The sequence below is a fragment of the Carex rostrata genome, chromosome 9 (genome assembly GCF_964058835.1).
Source record: "Carex rostrata chromosome 9, lpCarRost1.2, whole genome shotgun sequence".
Lineage (NCBI taxonomy): Eukaryota > Viridiplantae > Streptophyta > Magnoliopsida > Poales > Cyperaceae > Carex > Carex rostrata.
Window position 1 is genome coordinate 9,706,061 of NC_135926.1, and position 23,622 is coordinate 9,729,682.

A 23,622-nucleotide genomic window follows, 5' to 3' on the forward strand; every position below is an offset into this window, starting at 1 on the left:
TGATGTCAGTGCAATTTTCAGAAAACATCATCGCAATGCCGATTTTTACAAACGATGGACAAAATTGCTCGTTTTTCTTTTTCTTACCATTTAAAAAAAAAAAAAAAATCAAAATTGACATACTTTTCGTGAAAATGCTATTTTAACCAGATAAAACATGCGCTCCTTAAAAGACAACGAAGTTTCTGGTAAATTTTTTTTTTTTGCAAAAAATCAAGTCAATTATGTTTTTTTTTTTTTTGGAAATATATATTTGAAAAAAAATTCAAAGGAAAATAATTTTAAAGAAATATTTTATGAAATTTCGTACGAATACAAAAGGAGTTGGGTATAAAAAATAATAAAACAAAGACTATAATAAAAAAAACATCCATTCATATCACGAGAAAAAAAAAACACTGGATCTTGGGAAACAAATGGTCGGAGGTCACTTATGTAAATTTGCATCATCTCATGGTCATAGTCTGAGGCCCATCGGATCACTTTTGTGTTCAATGAGTTCTCTTCACCGTCGGATCTGCTTTAGGATTCGTGCCCGCAATTTCTTATCTGTTTTAAAATCCGTACACACGAATCTTAAAGCAGATCTGACGGTGAGAAAACCCATCGAACACAAAAGTGGTCCGATAGCCATTGGACAGCCCCCTCTTCCCATAGTCTGAAGCCTTCTGAATTCTGATTCCACCACCCGAGATATGAAAATCAATTAAAAATTGAGACGGAAAGCAAAAAAAAATAAAAAAATAAAAATTAAAAATTGAGACAAAATGACAAGGCAACACCTAGAAACGGATAACAGTGAAAATCTTAATTAAATTAATGTTGATCCAGACAATCAAGAAAACATGTATTTCTTGATTACCTTAAATATAAAATTATGATATCGTGATGTTCGCGTTATTGCTACTTGGACCCGTTCATTTTCAAAGCTGACTACGACATTTGTTTATAGAATTTTGTTTATGCCCTTAGGGTTTGTAAAATTGCAGAACAATCTTTTTTTTTTCGTGTTATTTTTGTCCAAATTTTGTTGGTAAAAAAAATATGAATATATCTTATTCTGGATTCTTGGAAGATTGGAAACTTTATAATGGAAATCATATACGATAAAATATATATGATTTATCATGAAAATGATATCTTATATATTTCTCTACTAAAATATTATTTCAACGGTCACTTACCATTTTTTCAAAAAATAAATAAATAGAATAGATATGTTTACTGTGAAAATTCTATTTTTACCGGAAACACATATAAGATCAATGCTCCTAAAAGGGCAACAATATTTCAGGCTATTTCTTCCTAAAAGGCGGTGTAGATCTTATTTATATCTCTACCTTGGATGAGGCACAAATACAATTTGCATCCCTGACACAAATAGTATTTTCACCAAAATAATATCAATTTTGTTTGTCATTTTTTAAAAGATGGTAAGAAAAAAGTTCGGAAAAAAAATTACCGATTCTTATTCAAAAAGTTTTGTATGTAAACTAATATATTACTTTATCTAACATAAGTAAGGAATTATATTCGAAAGAAAAGGACCATCTAACGATTAAAGTGAAAGATTCAGAAACCAAGTCTGTGAAAAAGTATTTAAAAATGAAGTATAAATGCTAAAAAATAATTAAAAGGACGTTCAACTTGAATTCATATTTCAATAACACAACATATCTATTTGATTTGATTCTGCCAAAAGTTGCTATCACCGATACCAAAATACCAATCAAAATACCAATTAGCTAAAAAAATAATTTTAAGTTGTACAAGGCGACTTGCTACGGTCCCTTTTTATTATAGAAGTAAAATTTTAATTTCACGGAGGACATGGATGCAAATGTCGGTAGACTGTATCTTCAAGAGCTACGAAGAAATGGAAAAGCACAAACTAGAAGATGCACTCTATTAATTCCAAAACCAGCGACTAATATAATAAAAAAAACATGGAGCAGCTTCGACATTTGCCTTGTTACCATATTTCTTGCTAGACCTGCCACGATGTATAATCCTAACCCAACGCATATTCTATGCATTAATCCAAAATTAATACGAAAAAAGTAGATCTTAACAGCATTTTTAATTTGTATAAACCATATTTTTGTCTCCTCTCTCCTGCCCATCTCTTCTTTTTCCTGTGTGCAGCCTTTTGTTTCCACTATTACCAGTACAGAACAAAAGCTTTGGTGGCGAGGAGAGAGAAACGTAAATGAGAAATGAGAAATGAGAAGCATTGAGAAATTAGGTTGAGACTTATGAGAAAAGCAGCTGGTGGGATCTACAATCACTGCTGCTTGTCAGTATCCACTTCAGAAATTGAAAAATCGGTATGTTTCTAGTCCCTAAAGCTTGGATCTTTTTTACTTCCGATTTACTCAAAAAAAATAATCATTTAGTTTCAGAAAGCTAGAATAAAATGGGGCTTCCTTCTTGATTTTCAATGTCACAGTTGATTGCGAAAACGATTTTTTGGCTTCTTAAACCACTGTATTTTACAACTCTTTAGTTTTCTCTAAGTGTTTTTTCCCATTGAGTTCAAATATTTTCGAGATTGGCTATTTGCTAGATACTGATCGATGAAGAGAAAGTGTGGTTAATAACACTTTTGTCATTATTATTTGGGGGTGGTTGGATCAATGCTGGTTTATATTTGGTAGATCATAGTTGAAATTTGTGTTGTTGGGGTGTCTCTATGTGTTTATATTCTGATCATATTATTCCACCCCCCTCAAACTCTGCTATTGGCTACAAGAAAAATGTTTCTACTATTGAACTTAGAAAGTTAGTAGCATCAGCAGCCTAATGCTGTTTTGTACATATTATGTAAACAGTAAATTCCCTTTGCTGTTAAATAGAGTTTCTTTTTTTGCAATTTCTTATACTTTGTAAATTAGATACTCCTTTGTTCTAATCTCCAACACTGTTTCCTCCAATGAAAATAGCTTGGAATATTGATGCTTTGGGAAGAAGAGAGTTTCTCTTCTGGATCAAATACAGCACCTGATACGCAGACACTATCGATCTCGGGTCCGAGCTAAAGCAAGAGTGGTGATTGCTCCTGTGCTCTCCCCCGTGGTCATGGCTGCTATTTCTCACGCAGAGTCCAAAACCTGGTGGGACAGCAAATTTACCCCCAAGAACTCAAAATGGCTTCAAGGCAACATTTCAGGTCCGTTAAAATTTCCCAATATCTATTGTTTATTGCATGTCAGGTAACCCTGGGGGAAAATCTCAACAAACTGTCTAAACTGAAATTTAAATTTATCTTCTTTGTGAAAACAGAAACAGAGAAAAAGGTGAAGGCCATGGTAAAGATTCTAGATGAAGATGCCGACTCCTTTGCTAAGCGTGCAGACATGTACTACAAGAGGCGACCTGAGCTTATGAACCTTGCAAAGGAGTTCTATGGCGCATACCGTTCCTTGGCTGAACGGTATGATGTGGCAGCTGGGGCCCTTCGTGTGGCCACACGCAGTTTAGCTGAGGTATACCCTAACCAAACACCTCCATCCTTATCCTTACCCGATGAGCTGCCCTCCACCCCTCTCTCAGAGCCAAAAACCCCTGACAAGCTGCTACATGCCCGGTCCCTGTTTGATTCAGATGAATTGCACAAGGATACAATAGGACATTCACCAAACATACATAAAAAGAACTCAGACGGGTTTAAACAGGTGAACGATTTGTTTCAAGGAGAGCCTAGGGCTAGAAAGGGTTTGAGCTTTGAAGCAGCAGAGAAGGCACAAAAGGTGAAGGACGAAGCAGGTGCGGGCTTGGAGATAGTGGCTTTGCAAAGAGATATATTTCGTTTGTCTGACGAGACAAAGCGGTTGAAGGACCAGGTCTTTTCAGAAGCTGAGCGTGCCAACAAAGCTGAAGGTGAACTTTTGACGCTGAAAGGAAATATCTTGCACTTGAATTTTGAGAAAGATGCTGCTTGCATCGAGTGTGAGAGTCATAGTGAGAGATTGATGAAGGTTGAATCTGAGCTTGCTCAAGCTCACTCGGACCTGATAAGGTTGGGTGAGGTCGAAAAACTGAGTCAGGAGCAAAAGCTGGAAGTGGAGCTGCTGGAAAAAAAAGTTGAGTTACAGGTGATGGAGCTTGAACAGTTAACTGAGAAGTTGCAGGAGGTTGAGAAAACTAAATTGGAATCAGTAAGAGAGGTTGAAAAATTGACTGAACAAAACCTCTCGTCAGAGATGACAATTAGGAAACTGCAGGTTAAAATAGGTGTAATGGAGGGGACAATGGAGAATCTTAAGAGAGAAATTCAGGGTCTCCAAATGAAATTGCACGAAATGGAATCGGACCTTTCTGAGTCTGAAGAGGAGAACAAGGGTTTGAAAGAGAAATTACTAGAAGCTGAGGCCACTGTAACTGACCTCCATATTGAAATTGAGTTGCTAAGGAATGAGAGGAAAAAGCTTGAAGGAGAAGTCGAAACCTTAAAAGGCTCTGTCTCAAAATTGAAATCTGAGAAAGAAGGCGTGCAGAGGGATTTGAATCAGCTCAAACTTGATATGGCGATTGAAACTGACATGCTTCGCAATGCTGAGAAGCTGAACCTTGCACAACAATCAGAATTGGAGTTAGTGCAAGTGAGGTTGAAGTCACAAGAGCAGCTCCACCGTGAACTTGTTAGAGAAATAGGAGAGTTAAATGAACAAAAATTAATATCAGAAGAAACCATAATGGAACTCTCGAGAGAGATGACCCTTTTAAAACAAACAAAAGGGTGGTTGGAAAAGGAGGTAGATGTGCATTTGAGAGAGAAAGAGACTCTTCAAAGGGATCTCTCTCGTCAAATTCAAGATACTTGTGACTTGGCGAACAATGTTCAGATGCTGACGGCTCAGACTGAAGCCGCAATAAAGGTGAATGCTGTGCTAAAAGAGGCCTTTACAAAGTATGGGATAGAAAGGGCTATTCTTTCTGAAAAAAATATTGTTTTGGAGAAAGAGTTGTCTGATGCTGTTGTTGAGCTAGAGCTGTTGAGGGAAAGAATTAATGAGTTAGAAATTTCTGAGGCGACCCTGACGAACCAGATTTCAGTGCACGTCTCAGAGAAGGCTGATATTGCTTCCTATTATAGTGAGATTTGTTTGAAGAACAGTGCCTTGGAGAGTTCTTTGTTTGATATGAGTGAGAAGCTCAAGGCGTCAGAGGCATCCTGCCAGTCTCTGATTACCCAGAAGTCTGGGTTAGTAGCGGAAAAAAATGATCTTTTATCTCTGGTAAGTGTTGATTTTAATGGACATACGCAATCTTTAGTTAAATTACCTTTATTTCTTAAGTTCTCAAATTTCCAATCTTTAGTTAAATTACCTTTATTTCTTAAGTTCTCAAATTTCCTGACTTTCAACGATGGTGTGAAATTTTAGACTTTGGGGTAGAAATACAAAAAGGAAATATGCTTGGGAAGTTTTTTTTTTCCTTTTCCTTTTTATTATTATGTGCAAATAACACCCAAAACTTTATTTGAACCCTTTATTTCTTATATTTTGCATACCTGTCTAAACATTTAATGGTACTTCTAATAATTGCACTAACTTGTTTTTGCTTAGTCTGATGGGAACGAACAACAGTTTCATATAATGGAATACAATTTGCAACCACATTTCTGTTCCTTTACAGGACGTTTTATATATGGTTATATTAAGTATGAAGAACTGAAGGAAAATTTAGTAAATTTCAGTCGACTTAACTTTTCTATTAATAATTTCGTTAACAACTCAAAAATTAAGTTGACAATTTGACATGGATGCATATGCCACAAGATATTAACTAGAAATATAATGTAGGGTATGATTTGCAAGGAACATTGTTCAAAATGTCCCTTTGTCAATATAACACAACATATTGGTTTGTATTTGATCAACTCTTTAGTTACATCTGACATGAATCTTGTTTCAGGTACAAAATTGCAAAGATACTATAAAGAACTTGGAGGAAAAGCATTCAAACTTATCCAAGGAGAGAGGGCTCATGCAGAACCACTTGCAAGAGCTGGAACAGCTTTTGAGTTCTAGAAATGAAGAACATGAAAGAGCTCTCAGTTCACATGAAAACAAAATTTCTATTCATCTTTCTGAGATAGCTGACTTGTCATCTAAGGAAGAGTGCCTTTCTCAGACCATTGATGAGATTTCAAGGAAGAATTCTGAACTGGAGAGCTCCTTGTTTCAAGTCAATTCTGACATAGAGAAGCTGAGAGGAAAACTGAATGAATCTGAGGAGTCATGCAAGTCTCTAGTTGTTGAGAAGGCAACTTTGGTTGCTGAAAAGGGTGATCTTCTCTCTCAGGTACAACATATTAGATACCAAGTGTGATTTTTTTTTTCATGTGTACCCCCCAGAAAATTGAATATATCATGACCAACCTATAAAACCTTGTGTATCATTACATGCCCCTTGTATCATAATAAATCTGCCCTTAAAACTATTCTTAAAATGTAGTGCCCTTAAAACTATTCTTAAAATGTAGTGCATAAACCTCTCTTCTTTTCTTGAGCATTTTATTAGAAATAAACAATGAGGAAGAAGGATACTTTTGGCACCTTCTGAAGTAAGTGGGCGAGAAGTATATTTAGGGCACTTATTTCATTTTTCATAAATGCATGTGTTGCTTCCTCTATTTACAAACAATTACTACTACCTTTGCATTTTTTGACAAAGAATCCGAACAAAAAGGGAGCTCGCACTGAAGTTTCTATATTATCAATTTTCAAACTGAAATTTAATATAATTTTTAGGTTGAGAGCATGACAGCTGTTATACAGAGCTTAGAGGAAAAGCACAGAGGTTTAGATGAAAAGCACTCAGCTTTATCTAAGGAGAGAGATTTTAAACAGAATCAGGTGGATAAATTGCAGGAGCTACTTAGTTGTAAAATTGTAGAGCATGAGTTGCATGTAACCTCGTTCCAGGACCAGATAGAGTACCTTTCTGAGAAGAATTCTGGTCAGCTTTCTGAAATTGAGCATCTCTTAAAGGAATTAAATGATTCTGAGGCAGGCCATCAGTTACTTACTGATCAGAAACAAGATTTACTTTCTGATAAGCATGAACTTTTCTCTCAGGTACTCTCTATTTCTCCAAGTGCTTGACATATCTTTAGAAAAAAGACACATAATTTAGTTATATACAAGTGAAGTTCCATTTTTTAAATAAGTTAATGATAAATTACCAACTTGTGCCTTTTTCATCTTGACTCAAGCAGATGCCTACCAGATTGTACATAAAAGCTTGGCACCTGACACATGGGTTCCCTTAGTCTGATTTTTTTTTAGATGTAGAAAAAACTGTCATATAATCTGAAGCTGTGGATGTTGCGAAATGTTGGGTTCAATTTACAATTTTTCGCTTATCATTTGTAGTACCTTTGTAGGTTATTTGCTAAAGATAGGGAACTTGTAATTTTCAGGTAGAGAAAATTACAGTGGCTATGAAGAATTTAGAAGAAGATCACCTGGCTCTAAGTGACGAGAGGGATCTTCTACAAAATAATTTGAATGAATTAGAACTGCTTTTGAGTTCTAAGACTGAAGAGTATGAGAATGCAGTTAGGTCAAGTAAGATGCATGTGAACACGCTTGAAGACCAAATCTTGGTTCATGTTTCTGAAAATGCTTCTCTTGCTACTCAGATCGAGACACTAAACCATACTATCGATGAAATTAAAAGTAGAAATAATGAACTGGAAAGTTCCTTATCTGCTGCCAATGCTCAAATTGAAGGTTTAGTCGATCATAAATCAACTTTAGATGCTGAAATTGAAGATTTGAAAGATATGTTAAAGGAATCTGAGGATTCATGCTGGTCTGTTATTGAGCAAAAATCAGTTGTAATTGCTGAAAGGGATGAACTATCCTCTCAGGTATGAATTAGAATATGTGTTTTATCTTTTGTTTTTCATTTTTCTCCCCTTTGGTTTTGAATCCTGTGCCTCTTGGGTTTATGGTTAAATACTTAAATTAGAGCTTCACTGAGGTGCCATATTGAGTTTGAGCAAAAACTCTATTTTGTTATTCTAGTTAGTTGCTTACCAGTGCATGTCAGGTTCATACTCTCAGAGGCAGTTTTCTAATTTTAACTAAATTTCATAATTAACTTTCAGGTTAAAAGCATCAAACTCGCTATGAAAAATTTAGAAGAAGCACACTCAAAATTAGAAAGGAACCACTCATCTTTGTTCAAAGAAAGGGACCTCATGGAAAATCATTTACAGGAGCTGGAATTGCTCCTGAATTCTAAAACTAAAGAACATGATACTGCCATCAAGTCACATGAGATGCACACCATCAATCTCGAAAACCAGATTTCAGAGCATATTTCTGAAAAGATAGCTCTTGTTTCTCAAATCGGAACACTGAATCATACAATTGAAGATATTTCAACAAAAAATTTTGAGCTTGAGAGCTCTTTATCAGATGTCAATGCTGAAGTTGAAGATATGAAAAAGAAACTAAAAGAGTGTGAAGAATCTCTTCAGTCCTTGATCAATCAGAAATCTGCCTTGATTTCTGAAAAGAATAATCTTCTTTCACAGGTACCCATTCAATTCGAATTTACTTCATTTAGTTTTTATTGTGTTTCTCTCAATTTTGTTGTTGTTGTATATTTTTTTCAATATATATATACAGAGAGATTGGCCAAGGTCATAGTGATATGACCAAGGCCGTGGTTCTACCAATTCGTTTTGCGATTTCAAAGTTCAAATAGCCGATCTGAAGTTCTCAATATGCTCTCCATATTAAAATGTGCTTGTTGACAAATTTTACATTTTTTGGGTTTTTTTTTACTAATTTTTAAGGATTTTTGAAAATCACTGTTTTTCATAATAAAAAATAAATAAAGAAATCGGAAAAACAGTGATTTTTAAGAATCCATAAAAATACAAAAAGTTTCTAAAAAAATGTTAAATTTGGACCCCAATCACATTTTAATACGAAGAATATGTTGAGCACTTCAAATTGACTATTTGAACTTCAAAAAAAAAAAAAATTGAATTGGTAGTACCAAGGCCTTGGTCATACCACTGTAACCTTAGCCAATCTCTCTCTCTCTCTCTATATATATAGAGAGAGAGAGAGGTTGGCTAAGCTCAAAACGTTTTTTCCTAGCTCTCGAAACAAACGATTTGGTTTTCCAATTTTCAAAGTCCAAACAGTCGATCCAAACCGTTAGATGTTCAATCTATATTAAAATGTGCTTGGAGACCAAATTTTACATTTTTTGAAACATTTTTACTATTTATTAAAATGGTTTGAAAATCGCTGTTTTTCAATGGTGCAGAAGTTTAATAAAAACAACGATTTTTAAACCATCTTAATAAATAGTAAAAAAATTTCAAAAAATGTAAAATTTGGTCTATTAGCCCATTTTAATATAGATTGAACATCTAACAATTTGGACTTTGAAAATCGGAAAACATAATCGTTTGTTCCGGGGACTAGGAAAAAACGCTCTCTCTCTCTCTCTATATATATATATAGAGAGAGAGAGAGGTTGGCTGCTCTACTTCCATAAGCATATGAGGGCATATGCTTATAAGTCATTTTTGCATTTTTAATGTCCAAATGATCGATATGAAGAACTTAACATGTTCTCCATACTAGAATGTGCTTGGAGACCAAATTTTATATTTTTGGAAATTTTTACTATTTTTTCAGAATTTTTCAAAACAGTCATAAAAAATATTAAAAAAAATAAGAAACTCAGGTCCTATTGTTGCTTGTAGAATAGTAGGGATCTGTAAACACTTCTCTTTGATTAGATTTGTTACAAGTTGGAATGCTCTTACTAATTGCAAATTGATCTCTGGTGTTGATTAATTTTTCAGGTCGACAGCTTGACAGCAGTTATAAAGAATTTTGAGGATAAACATGCTGTTTTAGAACAAACACATTTATCTTTATCAAAAGATAGAGACACCACAGAAAGCCAACTAAAAGACTTACAAGAGCTGCTCAATTTCAAGAATAAAGAACATATGAGTGCTCTTGAATTGCATGAGGTGCATGCTACTGCACTTCAGAATCAGATTATCACTCATGCTTCTCAAATAGAGACCCTTCAAAATACAATAAAGGAGATCTCTAGGAAAAATTCTTCCTTGGAGAGCTCATTATCTGATTTGAATGCTGAAATAGAGGGTCTGAACGTGGGATTGAAGGAGTCTCAGGAATTGTGCCAATCTTTACATGCGCAGAGATCTGCATTGATTTGTCAAAAAGATGATCTTTCTGCACAGGTGGCTTAAATTTTGCATTTTATGGCTCAATTGCATGCATACTTTTCTGATAATTATTTGCTCATCCACTCCTCTTTTAACCTTCTCAAGTGAATAGTTGTTAGCACCAGTGTAATTTGATGGAAGCTGTGTTTTGTTTAACCAAAATGCACCTAAATTTATATAATTGATGATACAGCAAAATTAGGAGATTATGTAAAAGCATGTGTGCATAATTATAATTGTGGAAGTAAACATATAACCTCATGCATATTTTGAATATGAAAAAAATACAATGAAGGAAAAAAAAAATATTCTTTTGTATTATTTTTTTTGGGGTGGGGGTGGGGTGGGGACGTGGTATGTCCAATTAAGCATTACCAGTTAAGCAATATTGAAGTCACTAAGGAAGTGGGCAAATTTCAGGTACATAGCATGAAGGGACTTGTGAAGCAATTAGAGGCTAAGCATGAAGACTTAGAAGATAACTTCTCAATAATTTCTGACGAAAGAAATCTTGTGCTCAACCGATTAAATGAGCTATGCAATTTGATGTTCATCAAGCAGCAAGAACATGCGATGGTTCTCGAGTCTCATGAGTTGCATGTGGCTGATCTCCAAGATCAGATCTCAGAGCATGTGTCTGAGAAGGCCTCTCTTTCATTTCAGATCACAGTTCTTCGGAGTACAGTTTATGAGATCTCAGAGAAAAACACCATCTTAGCAAATTTATTATCTGATGTTGGCGCTGAGAAGGACAATCTTTTCTCTCAGGTATGCTCATTAGAAAGTTCTAAATTGAAGGGCTCTTTTTCAAGGAGCACCCACTATTTTTCGTTTGCAAAGAATCAACTTTCGGCTTTTGCTAACACTTCGAATGAAACTCTTGACAGATATTATTAATGTTGCGAAAGTCATATGTTCCTGGTGCTAACCCACACCTTAACATTGAACAAAACAACTGTTTAGTTCACTCTTCCTCTTATTAAGTAGTTAACTTTTGTCTAAAAAGATTATAAGGGAATGAATTCCTCTTCTGTTTCTTTTCCTTTTCTTTGGAAAATTATAGTTTTTTCTTGAACATACTAACAATTTTGTGGATTTCTGCTGCAAAATTAGTTTTTAATGTTTGTTCTTTGAAAATTGATAGGTAGAGAGCCTTACTCATATCATGAAACAACTCGATGCAAAACTCTCGACTCTCTTAGAGGAGAGAGATGTCATGCAAAACCAGTTACAGGAGTCGTGTAACTTGCTGGATTATAAAACCCAGGAATATGAAAATCACATCCATGAATTGCAAGAGAGAAACCAAATGAGTGAAGAAAACCTTGTAACAGAGCAGTTGAAAAGCTCTAGTGTTTCTAATCATTTGTTCATCTTAGAGAGGAGCTTATCTGATATGGTGGACCAGCACTTACAGGTATCTCAACTAACCGAGCAAGTGATTTCGCGGCTCGAAGAAGAAGAGAGAGAAAACATGGCTCTCAAAGATCAGAATAAGAAGCTGAGAGAAGGGATTTGTGAGTTCACTAATGCCCTGGGAATTGGAAATGAAGATGATATGATTGAAGAAGTGCTATTGCCGACAATTTCATGTGGAATTAAAAATGTGCTCAAATTGAAAGAAGAGGGCGAGGATTTGAACATTTGCATGGATCTTGAGTTGTCAGTTCTGACTACTATTCTCTGCCAGATGGGGTTAGATTTGACCGGTTTGAAATTGGTTAAAGGCGTACTCAAGAGGGAGATGGAAATAAAAGAAAATGAATTGCGGGATCTTCACAGAAATCTGATGCATGAGGTGCAGACAAGTAAGCAGAGGGAGGAGACTTTTAAGAGGGATATCAAGGACCTAAATGCAAGTTTAACCCTTTCAAAGAATGAAATCTCTACTTTAAGGGAAAAGAATGAGGCAATTGCGAAGGAATTACAGCTGTCAGTTTCAGAGTGTTTGATGCTCCAGCATTTGTATTTGTTTTTTGATAGCCTTAGCACTGAAAGAGGTTCCCTTTTGAAATCTTTCAGCGAAGAAATCATGTCTCTCAATTTAGATATTATCAACCTGAATAAGAAGTCGGGCGTACTTGAAGGAGAAAATAAGAGCCTAAAGGGGTTCCTCTCCTGCCTGGAAGATGAGTTCAGGGCTAATTTGTTCATTTCAGAGTTCGATCTAAACCATACCAAGAAAATTTGTGAAGAGATAAGCCTTGAGAAAAGTGGTTTAGAAAATGATATTTCATTTTTAACCAAAGAAAAGAAGAAAATGCAGAACGAAGTCAGTGGATTACTATCCGAGCTTGAGAAGTGCCAAAGGTACATTGCTTCACTGGTAAGTGAGGTAATTTCACTTACTGTAGGTGATGCGGTTTACAAGGAGGAGGTGGCAGAGCTCATGATGGAAAATGAGGGGCTCGAGATAAGGGCTTTGGCTCAAAGAGAGGCTCTAATTGATGGTATTTACCAGAGGGATACATTTATTGAGGGGTTAAATACAAAGTTGGTCGGAATGGAGGGTGAAAAGAAAAAATTGAAGGCTGGGCTCGATGCGTATCTACCGCTTGTGGAGTCGTTGAGAGACTGCGTTTCTTCTCTAGAGCTACACACTCTTTCTCTTTCTAGGAGGCTTCAAGCCTCACAATTGAAAGAAGTATATTTCTTTTGCTAATCAGACAATTTATTTACAGTGTCTGCAAAAGTACCCATTATTACTTGTGTTTGCAACTGACCCACCTTTTATGGGTAAATGAGACCTAAGTAGTAAAAGTAGAATCCTGTCATGCAAAAATCCAGAAGTAACCCCACTATTTTGGGATACCACAGAACCAAATGTAGTAATAAATAGTTCATCTAAAACTCATCCATTTATATTAGCTTTGCATCATCTTAGTTGTATGTGCTTAGTGACTGAAAAGATAAGCAGAATGGGTTCCATAGTGGGAAAACATATACCATCAAACGATATAATATGGGTTTTAGTTGGAGTGATGTTCAAGTATTGGTTTTATTGGCAGAAAAGAAAATTCCTATCTACATATATCATATATGTGAATACTGATAGACTATATTCACATGACTTATTTTTTGTTTGCCATGTAGATTTTACAATTGAGTATACTGAATTCTGTGATTCTTAATTATCTTTCTCTCTCAACAGGATAAAGCAATGCTCTTGGATAGTACCTCAACTGAGCTTCCTTCAGGTGTCTGTGAATTGCAAAACCTTATATCCAAAATTGAATCCGTAGATGAATCTTTAATAAGTACAACAAACCAAATGAAACCCAAACCAGTGACCTCAATCAAAGAGTCCAACGGATCTGCACATGCAACTGAATACGATCGTATGCAAATGAACCAACCTGAGAGCTCAAAATCTAAGAACAGGGAGGTAGGCATGAAAGATATCGAGCTTGACCAGGTCTCAAGTTCTTCCCTATATGGTACAAGTCGAGGTGAAATTACAGAAGTGGATGATCACATGCTCAAACTTTGGGCAACTGATGACGGGAAACCCCGCAAGTCGAGCTCTGTAAATGAGCATGATATCCAAGCGGTTGAAGAGATAAGGAGTGGGCCGTACTCGTCAGATCTGACGTCTGAAAAAGAACTTGGGGTAGACAGACAAATCCTAGGTGACATGCAGAAAGTTCTTGAAAAACTTTCTGCCGATGAGCAAAGGCTCTCGGCCCTTAAAACTGGCATCAAAGAGCTAAAACAAAAGCTGGACGGGTCTCCAAAGGGCAAATTCCCAAGCAGCGTGGAATACGATGCGCTTAAGGTTCAATTGTCTGATGCAGAGGAGGCATTGACAAAACAAATAGAGATTAACAAAAAAGCAACCAAGAATGCTGAGTACTATTCTGAAGCACTAGACGGCGTGGCTGAGGAGCAATCAGAGCAAAGGCATGTCAGCAGGAGGAAGATAGCCGAGGTCACTCATAAGGCATCAGAGAAGATCGGGAGGTTAGAGCTGGAGCTCCAAAAGATACAGTATGTGTTGCTCAAGGTAGAGGAGGCACATGAGAGGAGGGGAAAAACAGCTGAGAAGCGTGCCCGGGTTCTCTTGAGGGATTATATATATGGTAGGAGGAAGAGGCTGCCCCTCTGTGGGTGTATTAGAGCTAAGAATGCATGAGGGGAGAGGGATTAGGGTATCATTAATTAACTTGTTTAGTCATGTTAATCTGTATGCTAGAACAAGGCATTAAATTTTTTTAGTGAGCATAAATTTTGACCATTTTTGGTCTTTAGTTTCGTCTGATTTTGATTTAAAGGATGATTTCCTGCGTGGATCGAGCCTCAGCCCTCATTGCAAGATAATATAGGCATTGCTCTGGTAATGCTGCTACATATCAAAATTTTCTGAAACTTGGACTGCCTATTGATAAGCTGGTTTATGTACTTTAAAAGTAACTTTACTGGTTTGGTGGTGAATGTAAATATTCAATCAGAAGCCGTTAGATCTAGGTCACAATCATATGTTCAAACAGATTTTTTCATGATTTAGGAGCATATGCTTTATTTTTGGTGAGGTACCAAAATTCTGATAGTTGTTTGTCAGTGTGAAGTAATGGAACACATGACAGTACAACATCCATGTTCTATTATGATTTATTTTTTATGAGGTTGAGTTTAAGAACACTAAATCCATTAGATAGAATTTTTATCGCCACAAAAAAAGGATGGTGATTTTCTTTAACTTAATTAACTATATTACATAGAATTTTCCAAGCAGACAACTAAATCCATTCTTGATCTCGCTCAGCTTCGAAATATTTGTTGGAAACTCAAGAAGAAAAGGAAAATAAATGTGCGCAGAGGTCTCGATCCGCATGCTTTGATTACACTAAATCTCGTACTAATTTCCTTCATACCAGGTTATCGCGAGTGCCGTTACTGTCTGTCTGCTTCTCTGTGTGTAGCATGAAATTACATGCAGACACTGCCTCAGCAACTGTCAGAAAAATCCATTCATGGCCAATTCCTTCAAGCACCTTTGAATTATCCAATTTCTTCATGATTTCACTTCCGGGGTTTGCTAAAACAAGCTGTGCATTGAAGAACAAGTGGAAAAAAAAAAATTAGATCTAACTTGTGACATTGTCTGACGAGTAAAAAAATTATATAATATATGTTGGGTTAGGTATAAACCTGAAGGCTCCTTCTATCTAAAGACTTCTTGAGATCCTCTAGCATGCTAATTCCGCTTGTGTCGATACTCCCCACAGCTGCAACAAGTCGAAAAATAGAATCATATTAAACACACAAGAAAGATCTAGGAAAAGTATGATTAATACTTACAAGTCTATTTTGTTGAAACTTACCACCCAAGTCTAGGATCACATATTGGAGGCTTGTTCTTCCTGTGGTTTTGAGCGCTTCTTCTTCATCATCAATCCACCGTGATATCCTAAATTCCAATAATAAAAAAGATTGAATAATTATTAAGCTAAAACTAAATTAACATCAAGCATTTTGAGTATATTGATTATAGATGATTAAATTTACCTTTCACGTAGGTAACTTGCGTTTGCAAAGTATATCGGTGCATCGATATGAAGAATGAATATTCCAGGAATACACTGTGCAATTGGGTACTGATCTACTCTTCTGTAGATCATTGAGTTTGGTATGTTTCCAAGTACAGTAGTTCTTGGCCGTGCTACAAATAATAGCACACGTAGAATAGATATTGCTACCTGCATTATATTCGTGCAAATTAAGTGTCATTATATTTTGTCAAATTAGTATGTCTACCCTTTAGCTTTTAACCACAGTTTATAATAAAGATATTTCAAAGTAATTATATTTGTTTAAAATGTGATTTTCCTTGATAAGTTGAATAAGCAATTTTTAGAGAAGGGACAATGTTATGAAATTATAATTCAATAAGTAATAGTAAGATATTTTGGTACACTATCTAATGTAACCATGTTATATTTTGAATGATTTAAATAAGATGGACAGAATTCCACATAATTTCACATTAGTTTTCTCAGAAAAAAGATGAGGGTACATACCGCAACTATCAACCCAATCTCAACACTTCCAAAGACAACACCAAAATAGGCACCGAGGCAGACACAGAAGTCGATCTTGTCAACATGCCAGAGATGGATGGCAGCCTCATAGTCAATAAGACCAAGCATGGCTGACATGATAATAGCAGAAAGAACCACAAGAGGTGTGTAATGAAACAACGGTGTCAGAAACAACAGTGTGATCATGACAGCAATTGCCATCACTACATTTGACATCGCTGTCTTGCATCCTGCGTTGTAGTTGACAGCAGATCTCGAAAAAGGCCCTATTGAAGATAAAATATTTAGTTACGTTACGTATATTTGCACATCATTCTAAAAACACAACTAAAATAAAAATAAATGTAGCACCTTTTGGTACAAGAATAATGTATGTGTCATTTTTTTGTGTGGTTTTGAGTATGCACTTTGGAGTTCTTAAGGTTAATCATTTCACAAGTACATAATCGAACAGTATATTAAAGTGAAAATAAAGGAAAATGATGGTGAGACATACCAGTGGTGAGGTAGCAAGAAGTCAGGGATCCAACTATGTTCATCATGCCAAATGCGATCATCTCTTTGTTGCCATCAATGTGGTAGTTCTTAAACATTGCAAAGCTCCTTCCTACAGCAATTCCTTCCTGTACATCATTCATTCATCGAGACAGCGATGCAGACAAAATCAGTTATTTTCTTATGTATATCCTTCTCATAAAATATAATATTACTTGCAATTTTTGAGTTCCTAAAAAAACTCAGGAAGGCTTACAGCAAGGGCGATGATGCCAGTTATGATGCCGGCTTTCAGTGATACCATTATATAAGGTGGAGAAAAATCAAGACTTGTTACAGATAGCGGATTTATGCCCTTCTTCAGGTAACCAATCTGCAGTTGCATCAGTGAGAATTTATGAGCTTAATTAAGTTAATTGCTTCTCCAAATATTAAAGTCAAGTTCATAGATATTCTATTGATGAATTGGTGGGCCAGCCCAACCCGCTTGAACAGAAAACCCAATACATATCAAGTTTGTAGGCCCAAAAAATTTAAATTGTGCATGGGCTGAGAGGCTGACTTATCATTCCATGAATTAGTGCCAACAATTTTTGCCTGGTCTCATTAGAAAAGAAAAAAAGAAAAAAAAAAGTGTATGAATTGAAATTATGCAAGATCATACCACTTGAACACCATGGTTTTCAGCATGTGTGAGGTACACAAGTATGCTAGCAAGGACAACAGATGTCAATGGAGCAGCTGCTGAGACCCAGAAAAACTTGGGGTTCCTTTTGCTCTGAAATTCATAAAACATAAAATAGTTAATTATATTAGCATATTTAATTACAAGAACAACAAGAATAATCATAATGATAATAACGATAACAATAATATCCATTTATTTTAACTTTAGTGATAAATTTCTGACTCGGATGCATTATTAGTAAGTTTGTGCATTGAAAGCCAAGATTAGACATCATAATATTGCACTTAGTAAGTAGCACATGGAATGTTCTACACAACGTGCATGTATGAGATACCGACACGGCAATATTTCTTAACCATTATCTATTTTAAAGTGCTCTAGTAGTGTAGTTTGATGCATGTTAAATACGGACATGATACGTATCTAATTTAGATCTGTCGTATTTCCAAATTACCTGTCAATAGATTTTAGTTATATAATTATTTTTATCAAAGGCAAGAAATTTTAAAAAGGACCAGATAATGATTTCATATGTGTGCACGAATCACGATTCTCCAAAAAGGACCCAAACAAGTAGATGATATCCAAAAAGACTATACGATTATTGTGGGGCTAAACCTTTTCAATTATTGGCTGACCCAAATATGCGTTGTTTTCTGTCACATGCGCCATGTTACAAAAATAGTGGAACAATAAAGGAGGTCCACAAAAACTAAAGCACCCCATGACTCGCCAAAAGGGTGAAAAATCCAATTGTTGGTAATTTGGTCTATGGGAGGTCGTTTTTTGTCCCGTGAATCTTTCGTCAACATCAAAAGATATTCTTGTCAAGTCAAACTTGATATGTTGGAATTCACAAATCTATATCCTGTTACCAAATCAATATTTCCAGTAAATTTATTGACCAATGTTTCCTTTATATATTTTTGTTTTAAAGAAGGAAAAGAAAAACTCAGTGTATAACAAAAAAAAAAAAAAATGGTATCCATTATTGGATATTTGGATTATTGCCTTTAAAATTCTATGGTATATTTTATTAAAAAATTCAATAGTATATAAAGTTTTGTATAGCGTCCATTGGTCTAATTTTTCCACATGTTTATTACATGAAATTCTATTTTTGAACTGATGTCACTAGCAGCTTATATCTTTATTCCTTTTCAAAGTGGTTATTCCTGAAAAATATCTTCATTGCATTAACTTTTACCTTGGATAATTTTGCTGGACTCTATCTATTGCATCAACTTCAATCTATGATATCAACATGCTACTCTTTGAATGAAGATACTGTGCAAAATACATCCCCTTTGTTCTAAGAGGAGGGTTCTAATGTCTCATATATACTTTTCATACCTCATCAATCTTCATTTTTAAAGTCTAAACGGTTGATCCGAATCGCTCGACATAATATTTATATTAAAATATGCATGGAGATAAGTACAAAATCACTATTTTTGGACTGTTAAAAAAAAGTGCTTTTCTACCCATCTTGAAAAATAGTAAATTTTTTTTCAAAAATTATAAAATTTCATTTCTAACCACATTTTAATATGAATATCATGTTGAATAATTTGAATCGATAATTTAGACTTTAAAAATAAAGATATAAAATATGAGGTACATAAAGCATGAAAGACAGAGACATTGAACCCTCCTCTTTCTCCAAACAGCAGAGCTGGAATCTGTGTTTCACTGGGACACAGAGTGTCACAGACCGGTGTCTTGTTGTAGGACTGGGACTTTTGTTTTTTCTAGGAGGGGGAACCAATCAACCAAATCAAGATTGCGTAATGTGGTATCTCCAAAAGGTACTATGTATAAAATTATTGCACGGCATTGGTCTCTCACTAGTCACTGTTAGCGTTGGCCGTGTTAGCTGTACTAGCCACTAGCTAAACAATCAGCCTATCTAGCACGGATCCTTTTTTTTTTTTTTTTTTTTTTGCGCACGGACGCAGTTATGTAAAATCAAGAGAAAAACCTTAGTTATACAACTGCAATACTGCATCTGTGCATCATATTATTTATACATATCAAATAATTATTATTTATAAGGCGGGGCAAAATTACTCTAGACCCGTCCATAAATAAGGCAAAAACAAAAATCTATTTATCTGTTAAACATTAATTAAATTAGTTGGTTAATATTAGTAATTTTGATGCTGTTTTGGTAATTATTTGTGGGACCATTTTAAGCACTACATTTTCTTTTTCCTGTTTTGCTTTTTAATTATTGTGAAGTGACCGCTTTAGCTAGGTGGACGAAATTTTGTAATCTAATAACATTTGTTGTCACAAATTGTATATTCTTAATAATTACGAACTGTAGTTTTTCCAAAGATAAAGCGCGCATTAACCGTATCATTAAGAGCTATATCCCTCCTATATATCTTCTATATATAATGACACTTCAAATTTACAGTGCGAGTAACGCTATAACCGGGGGAATTTTTTGTTGTTGTTTTTTTTTTATTATTTTGAAAAAGATAATTTGCTATCAATCATGGTGATGCACTTTTTCTAGTAGCTCTCTTTAAATATTAACAAGTTGAGAGTGCATGTATGATCATAGCATGGTCAAAATTAAAATTTGATTATATTGTGTTTGGTGTAAAGTGTTTTTTGTAGAGATGTCTTATCAAACAATAATGGTGTATAATATAAGATAACAATATGCAAGTATAGAATAAAGATAATGAAATGATTAATGCAGAGGATGGAGCAATTAACTTACAAGGTAGCGTGTTAGAAGGAGGAAGAAAAGGAAAGAAGAGCCAAGCACCACACTTTCCCACCGCCACTGCCACATTAACACAAATTACAAACGATAAATAACAAGCCACAAATTAATCTTTGTTTTTTTTTTAATTTCCTTGTGTGATAAACCACAGAATCCTCTCTTTTATTACAGATAATTAATAATATCCAAAAAAAGCTAAAAGTATTATAATTGTTAACTAGAAAAGGCCAAGGCATTATGGCCCACAAATTTTCGATAAATAATTTTTTTTTTACTTTGATATTTTGACCTATAAACATTAATTTTTTCATTTATTGCAAGTCGCTTTTATATATTAATTACCAATTAGTTATATGCCTTCAATTAAAGGGAAAAAAGATATGCCCGGCCATATTTTCTCCATTCCTTACAGTGACCTTTTTAATTTGGTACTTAATTTCGGTAGCAAGACTTATTGGGGCAAACCAATCTATTAGGTTAGTCATGCCACTTGAGTGACTATCAGTTAAAATATTTTGATTCCCATAATTATTTTACTAGAATTAAGGCAGAAGAACAACGTAAGCAATAGTACGTACGAGGTTCCATTAATAACATATAGAAGGCAGAAGAACAAAAATTATAATATCTTCATGCTTTCTTATATATATATAGTTTATATTTTTACTGTTTCCTTGTTTTATCATTTTTTTAACGCATAAGTACCGGTTTGCTAATATATAGCTAGCTATCTAACTCAGTAACTCAATATATATATATATATATTAATTAGTGCATGTACCTGATGGGTTTGAGTAAAGATAGATTCCATGACAGATATAAGATCTGTGGATGAGGTGAAATGTTGGAGACCTAGCATCCCTTTCAGCTGCTGGAGGCACACAACTGTTGCTGCCCCTCCCATGAACCCCACTATTGTTGCATGTGATAAGAAATCTACTATGAACCCCAACCTACACCAAATCCGAATTAATCCACCTCTCATTAGTAACAGTTCTTATTAAGTCCTGTACATGTATGTAGGCTAGCTCTATAGTAAATTAGTAATCATCCAATCCAATGGTATAAACAAATATGTATATATGTTGCGTGTAAGATATGTTTTCACTTTTTGTTTTTTTGTAATTAGAAAAATATGTATGATGTTATATTTTTGTCCAGCAAGGAATTTGAAAACATAAAAATAGGTCTTGCTTAAGCTGCAATTTACCAATAAATGAGAAAGACTAACTTATAGCTATCATGTTAATTGTTGGATAACAGCATGTGACCAAGCAAGAGAAAAAATATGACAACACATATATTATCAGAAGGAGACCTCTCATCTAATTCTATGAATCTTTTGATTCTTTTTTTTTTTTCCATTTTTTCCAATAATCTCAAATTCAAAAAACAAGTTCGTACCTCAATAATCCAAGAGCAGACTGAAAAACTCCGGCGAAAAACGTGGCGGTGAATGCCAACTTTAGGTACAGGCCCGGATTCTCTGCTGCCGACACCTCTTTTCCTAGCATCGATGCAATCAGAAGAGATGCCACTGCCACTGTACCAACAGCAAGATCCTTTGAGCTGCCCATCATGGCGTACACCAATGGCGGTACAAAGCTCGAATCTACATTTAATCAATATATGTTGAAAGAAATATTTAGACATAAAATTTTAACTAAGCTTTTGTCTGTAACTTGAGAACATTAACTAGGTGTGACTATATATATAAATATAATATATATGCAGCACAACTGATCTCAAGGTACTTTATGTGTGTACGCATTACATAAATTACCATGTTTATGGAAGAAAACATTAGACGCGCCATCTTCTAGAATAGGTAAAATACATAAATCTTTTAAGAAAGAATACTATATATAGTTTGTGATTGTATCACAAAAGGAGGAAGAGAGAGAGAGACTCACAGAGGCCAAGAATAGGAGGCAAGTTAGCAAGCTTAGCATAGCTAATGCCTTGTGGTATGGCCAAACTAGCAATGGTTATACCCGCGATCAGGTCAGACTTGAACAAGTTGAAAGTATATTTTGGTGCCCATTCTAATACAGGCAAGAAATATTGGAAGGCGGATAGAACCTTTCTCGACCCTCTCTCGTTCTTAAACTGACGAAATGGGTCGTCGGGAAAGAATGTCTCTTTCAGGTTTGCTTGGAAGGTGTCAAGGAATGGCCGAGCCGGAGGTATAGGTACCCGGCGTGGGCCCTCCATGTCAGTGAATGCTAGGTCTGCATTTCCCATTGTGGCACTACAAGTGATGGTTGGAGGTTTGGTTGAGGTTTGAGGCTGGAATTGGTAAGTTGAGACTTGAGAGCTTGATCGAGCACGTAGCTTGTGTATATATATAGAGAGATATTAGTGGAAGGTGGGGTCAAGAGGAAATTTGACGGACACGTGGCGATTAATAATTGCCATAGATGGGCCTATGTGGATTCAAACGTGGCCATGATCTAGTAGGTTGATTTTGTTAATCACAACTTTGGAAGGAGTTAGGAAGCAGAGAGTAGCATTTGTGGTGATAGGTGTGCTTGCTGGGGGTGCCTTCTCTCGGGTAGGTTATTTCCAATTCCCTTCTTTTTCCTGCCAAATAAATAAATAAATAAATATTTGCTCTTTTTTTTGTGTGGTTTAGATTGTTAGATTTTCCGCGTGCTGGAGTGACATGTGCCAACTTTGAATTATTAGGAAATTCGTGTTAAGGAGATTATATTTGGTTGGGAGGTTTAATTCGTAGGTAGTGGTTAATTAGGAGGTTTAATTTAATTTATGAATAGAAGTGTCTCAAAATTTAAAAAAAAATTAAGATTTCGGAATTAATATTTGAGAGAATTAATAAGGAGTTAGGCTAATATGACATTGGTGTTATTTGAAACTAAATAACACCAAATCTTAAACCCTTAGATCTGCTTTAAGATTCGTAATATCCATTTTTACTGTTCAAGCATTTTATTTTGTACGAATCTTAAAGCAGATCTAAGGGTTTAAGATTTGGTGTTATTTAGTTTCAAATAACACCAATGTCATATTAGCCTAACTCATTAATAAGTGACTAAACAAACTAAAAGAGTAAACCTTCTTGCTACAGTGTTTTAAGAATATCTAAGTGACTAAACAAGAGTTTCGGAATTACTTATATATGTTCGCTCAAAACTGTCTGATTTGTTTCTTAATCTGTGCATATTGATCTACACGGATATTAAAGTGGCGTACACAAATATTGTAACAGAACACAAGAATCATGAAACAAATCAATCGATTCCAAGTAGATATTGAACCGATTTGAATCTAATAACCATTGAATGCACCCTGCTACTCTAATCAAGCTGTAGTATTAAGTACTAATAAATAGAATAATTATATCATTCTCCTCACTCCACCCCCCATTTATCTCCCACACATTTTCTCTCTCAAAATTAAC

General features: G+C 35.1%; 2 protein-coding genes across 3 annotated transcripts; one reads left to right on the top strand and one right to left on the bottom strand.

Annotated features, from left to right (window-relative positions):
- The first annotated feature begins 1,921 nt into the window (after positions 1 to 1,921).
- Positions 1,922 to 14,490, top strand: LOC144559696 (uncharacterized). The gene is made up of 12 exons (XM_078308798.1): positions 1,922 to 2,003; positions 2,146 to 2,327; positions 2,943 to 3,169; positions 3,283 to 5,237; positions 5,917 to 6,306; positions 6,756 to 7,082; positions 7,427 to 7,879; positions 8,120 to 8,551; positions 9,845 to 10,255; positions 10,661 to 11,008; positions 11,385 to 12,884; positions 13,392 to 14,490. Exons 3-12 carry the CDS (start codon positions 3,079 to 3,081, stop codon positions 14,370 to 14,372), a joined length of 6,888 nt encoding a protein of 2,295 aa, XP_078164924.1. The 5' UTR covers positions 1,922 to 2,003; positions 2,146 to 2,327; positions 2,943 to 3,078; the 3' UTR covers positions 14,373 to 14,490.
- Positions 14,491 to 14,897: 407 nt separating this feature from the next.
- Positions 14,898 to 22,523, bottom strand: LOC144559697 (sulfate transporter 3.1-like). 2 transcript variants are annotated; one of them, XM_078308800.1, is made up of 12 exons: positions 22,115 to 22,523; positions 21,606 to 21,813; positions 20,983 to 21,154; positions 20,196 to 20,261; positions 17,438 to 17,551; positions 17,030 to 17,146; positions 16,775 to 16,901; positions 16,258 to 16,544; positions 15,746 to 15,936; positions 15,562 to 15,647; positions 15,389 to 15,465; positions 14,898 to 15,285 (listed from the first exon to the last, which is right to left on the bottom strand). In XM_078308800.1, exons 1-12 carry the CDS (start codon positions 22,443 to 22,445, stop codon positions 15,106 to 15,108), a joined length of 1,956 nt encoding a protein of 651 aa, XP_078164926.1. In that variant the 5' UTR covers positions 22,446 to 22,523; the 3' UTR covers positions 14,898 to 15,105. The 2 variants fall into 2 exon arrangements, with proteins under 2 accessions (XP_078164926.1, XP_078164927.1); XM_078308801.1 differs by lacking the exon at positions 20,196 to 20,261.
- Positions 22,524 to 23,622: the final 1,099 nt, after the last annotated feature.

Bases quoted from the DNA above. Each gene is read 5' to 3' on its own strand.
- LOC144559696 (XM_078308798.1), top strand. From the start codon at position 3,079: ATGGCTGCTATTTCTCACGCAGAGTCCAAAACCTGGTGGGACAGCAAA. The intron at 3,170-3,282 runs GTCCGTTAAAAT...TTGTGAAAACAG, and splicing joins GCTTCAAGGCAACATTTCAG to AAACAGAGAAAAAGGTGAAG. The intron at 7,083-7,426 runs GTACTCTCTATT...TGTAATTTTCAG, and splicing joins AGCATGAACTTTTCTCTCAG to GTAGAGAAAATTACAGTGGC.
- LOC144559697 (XM_078308800.1), bottom strand. From the start codon at position 22,445: ATGGGAAATGCAGACCTAGCATTCACTGACATGGAGGGCCCACGCCGG. The intron at 16,902-17,029 runs GTAAGCCTTCCT...AATGATGTACAG, and splicing joins CTGGCATCATCGCCCTTGCT to GAAGGAATTGCTGTAGGAAG. The intron at 15,648-15,745 runs GTAAATTTAATC...ATTGGAATTTAG, and splicing joins GCAAGTTACCTACGTGAAAG to GATATCACGGTGGATTGATG.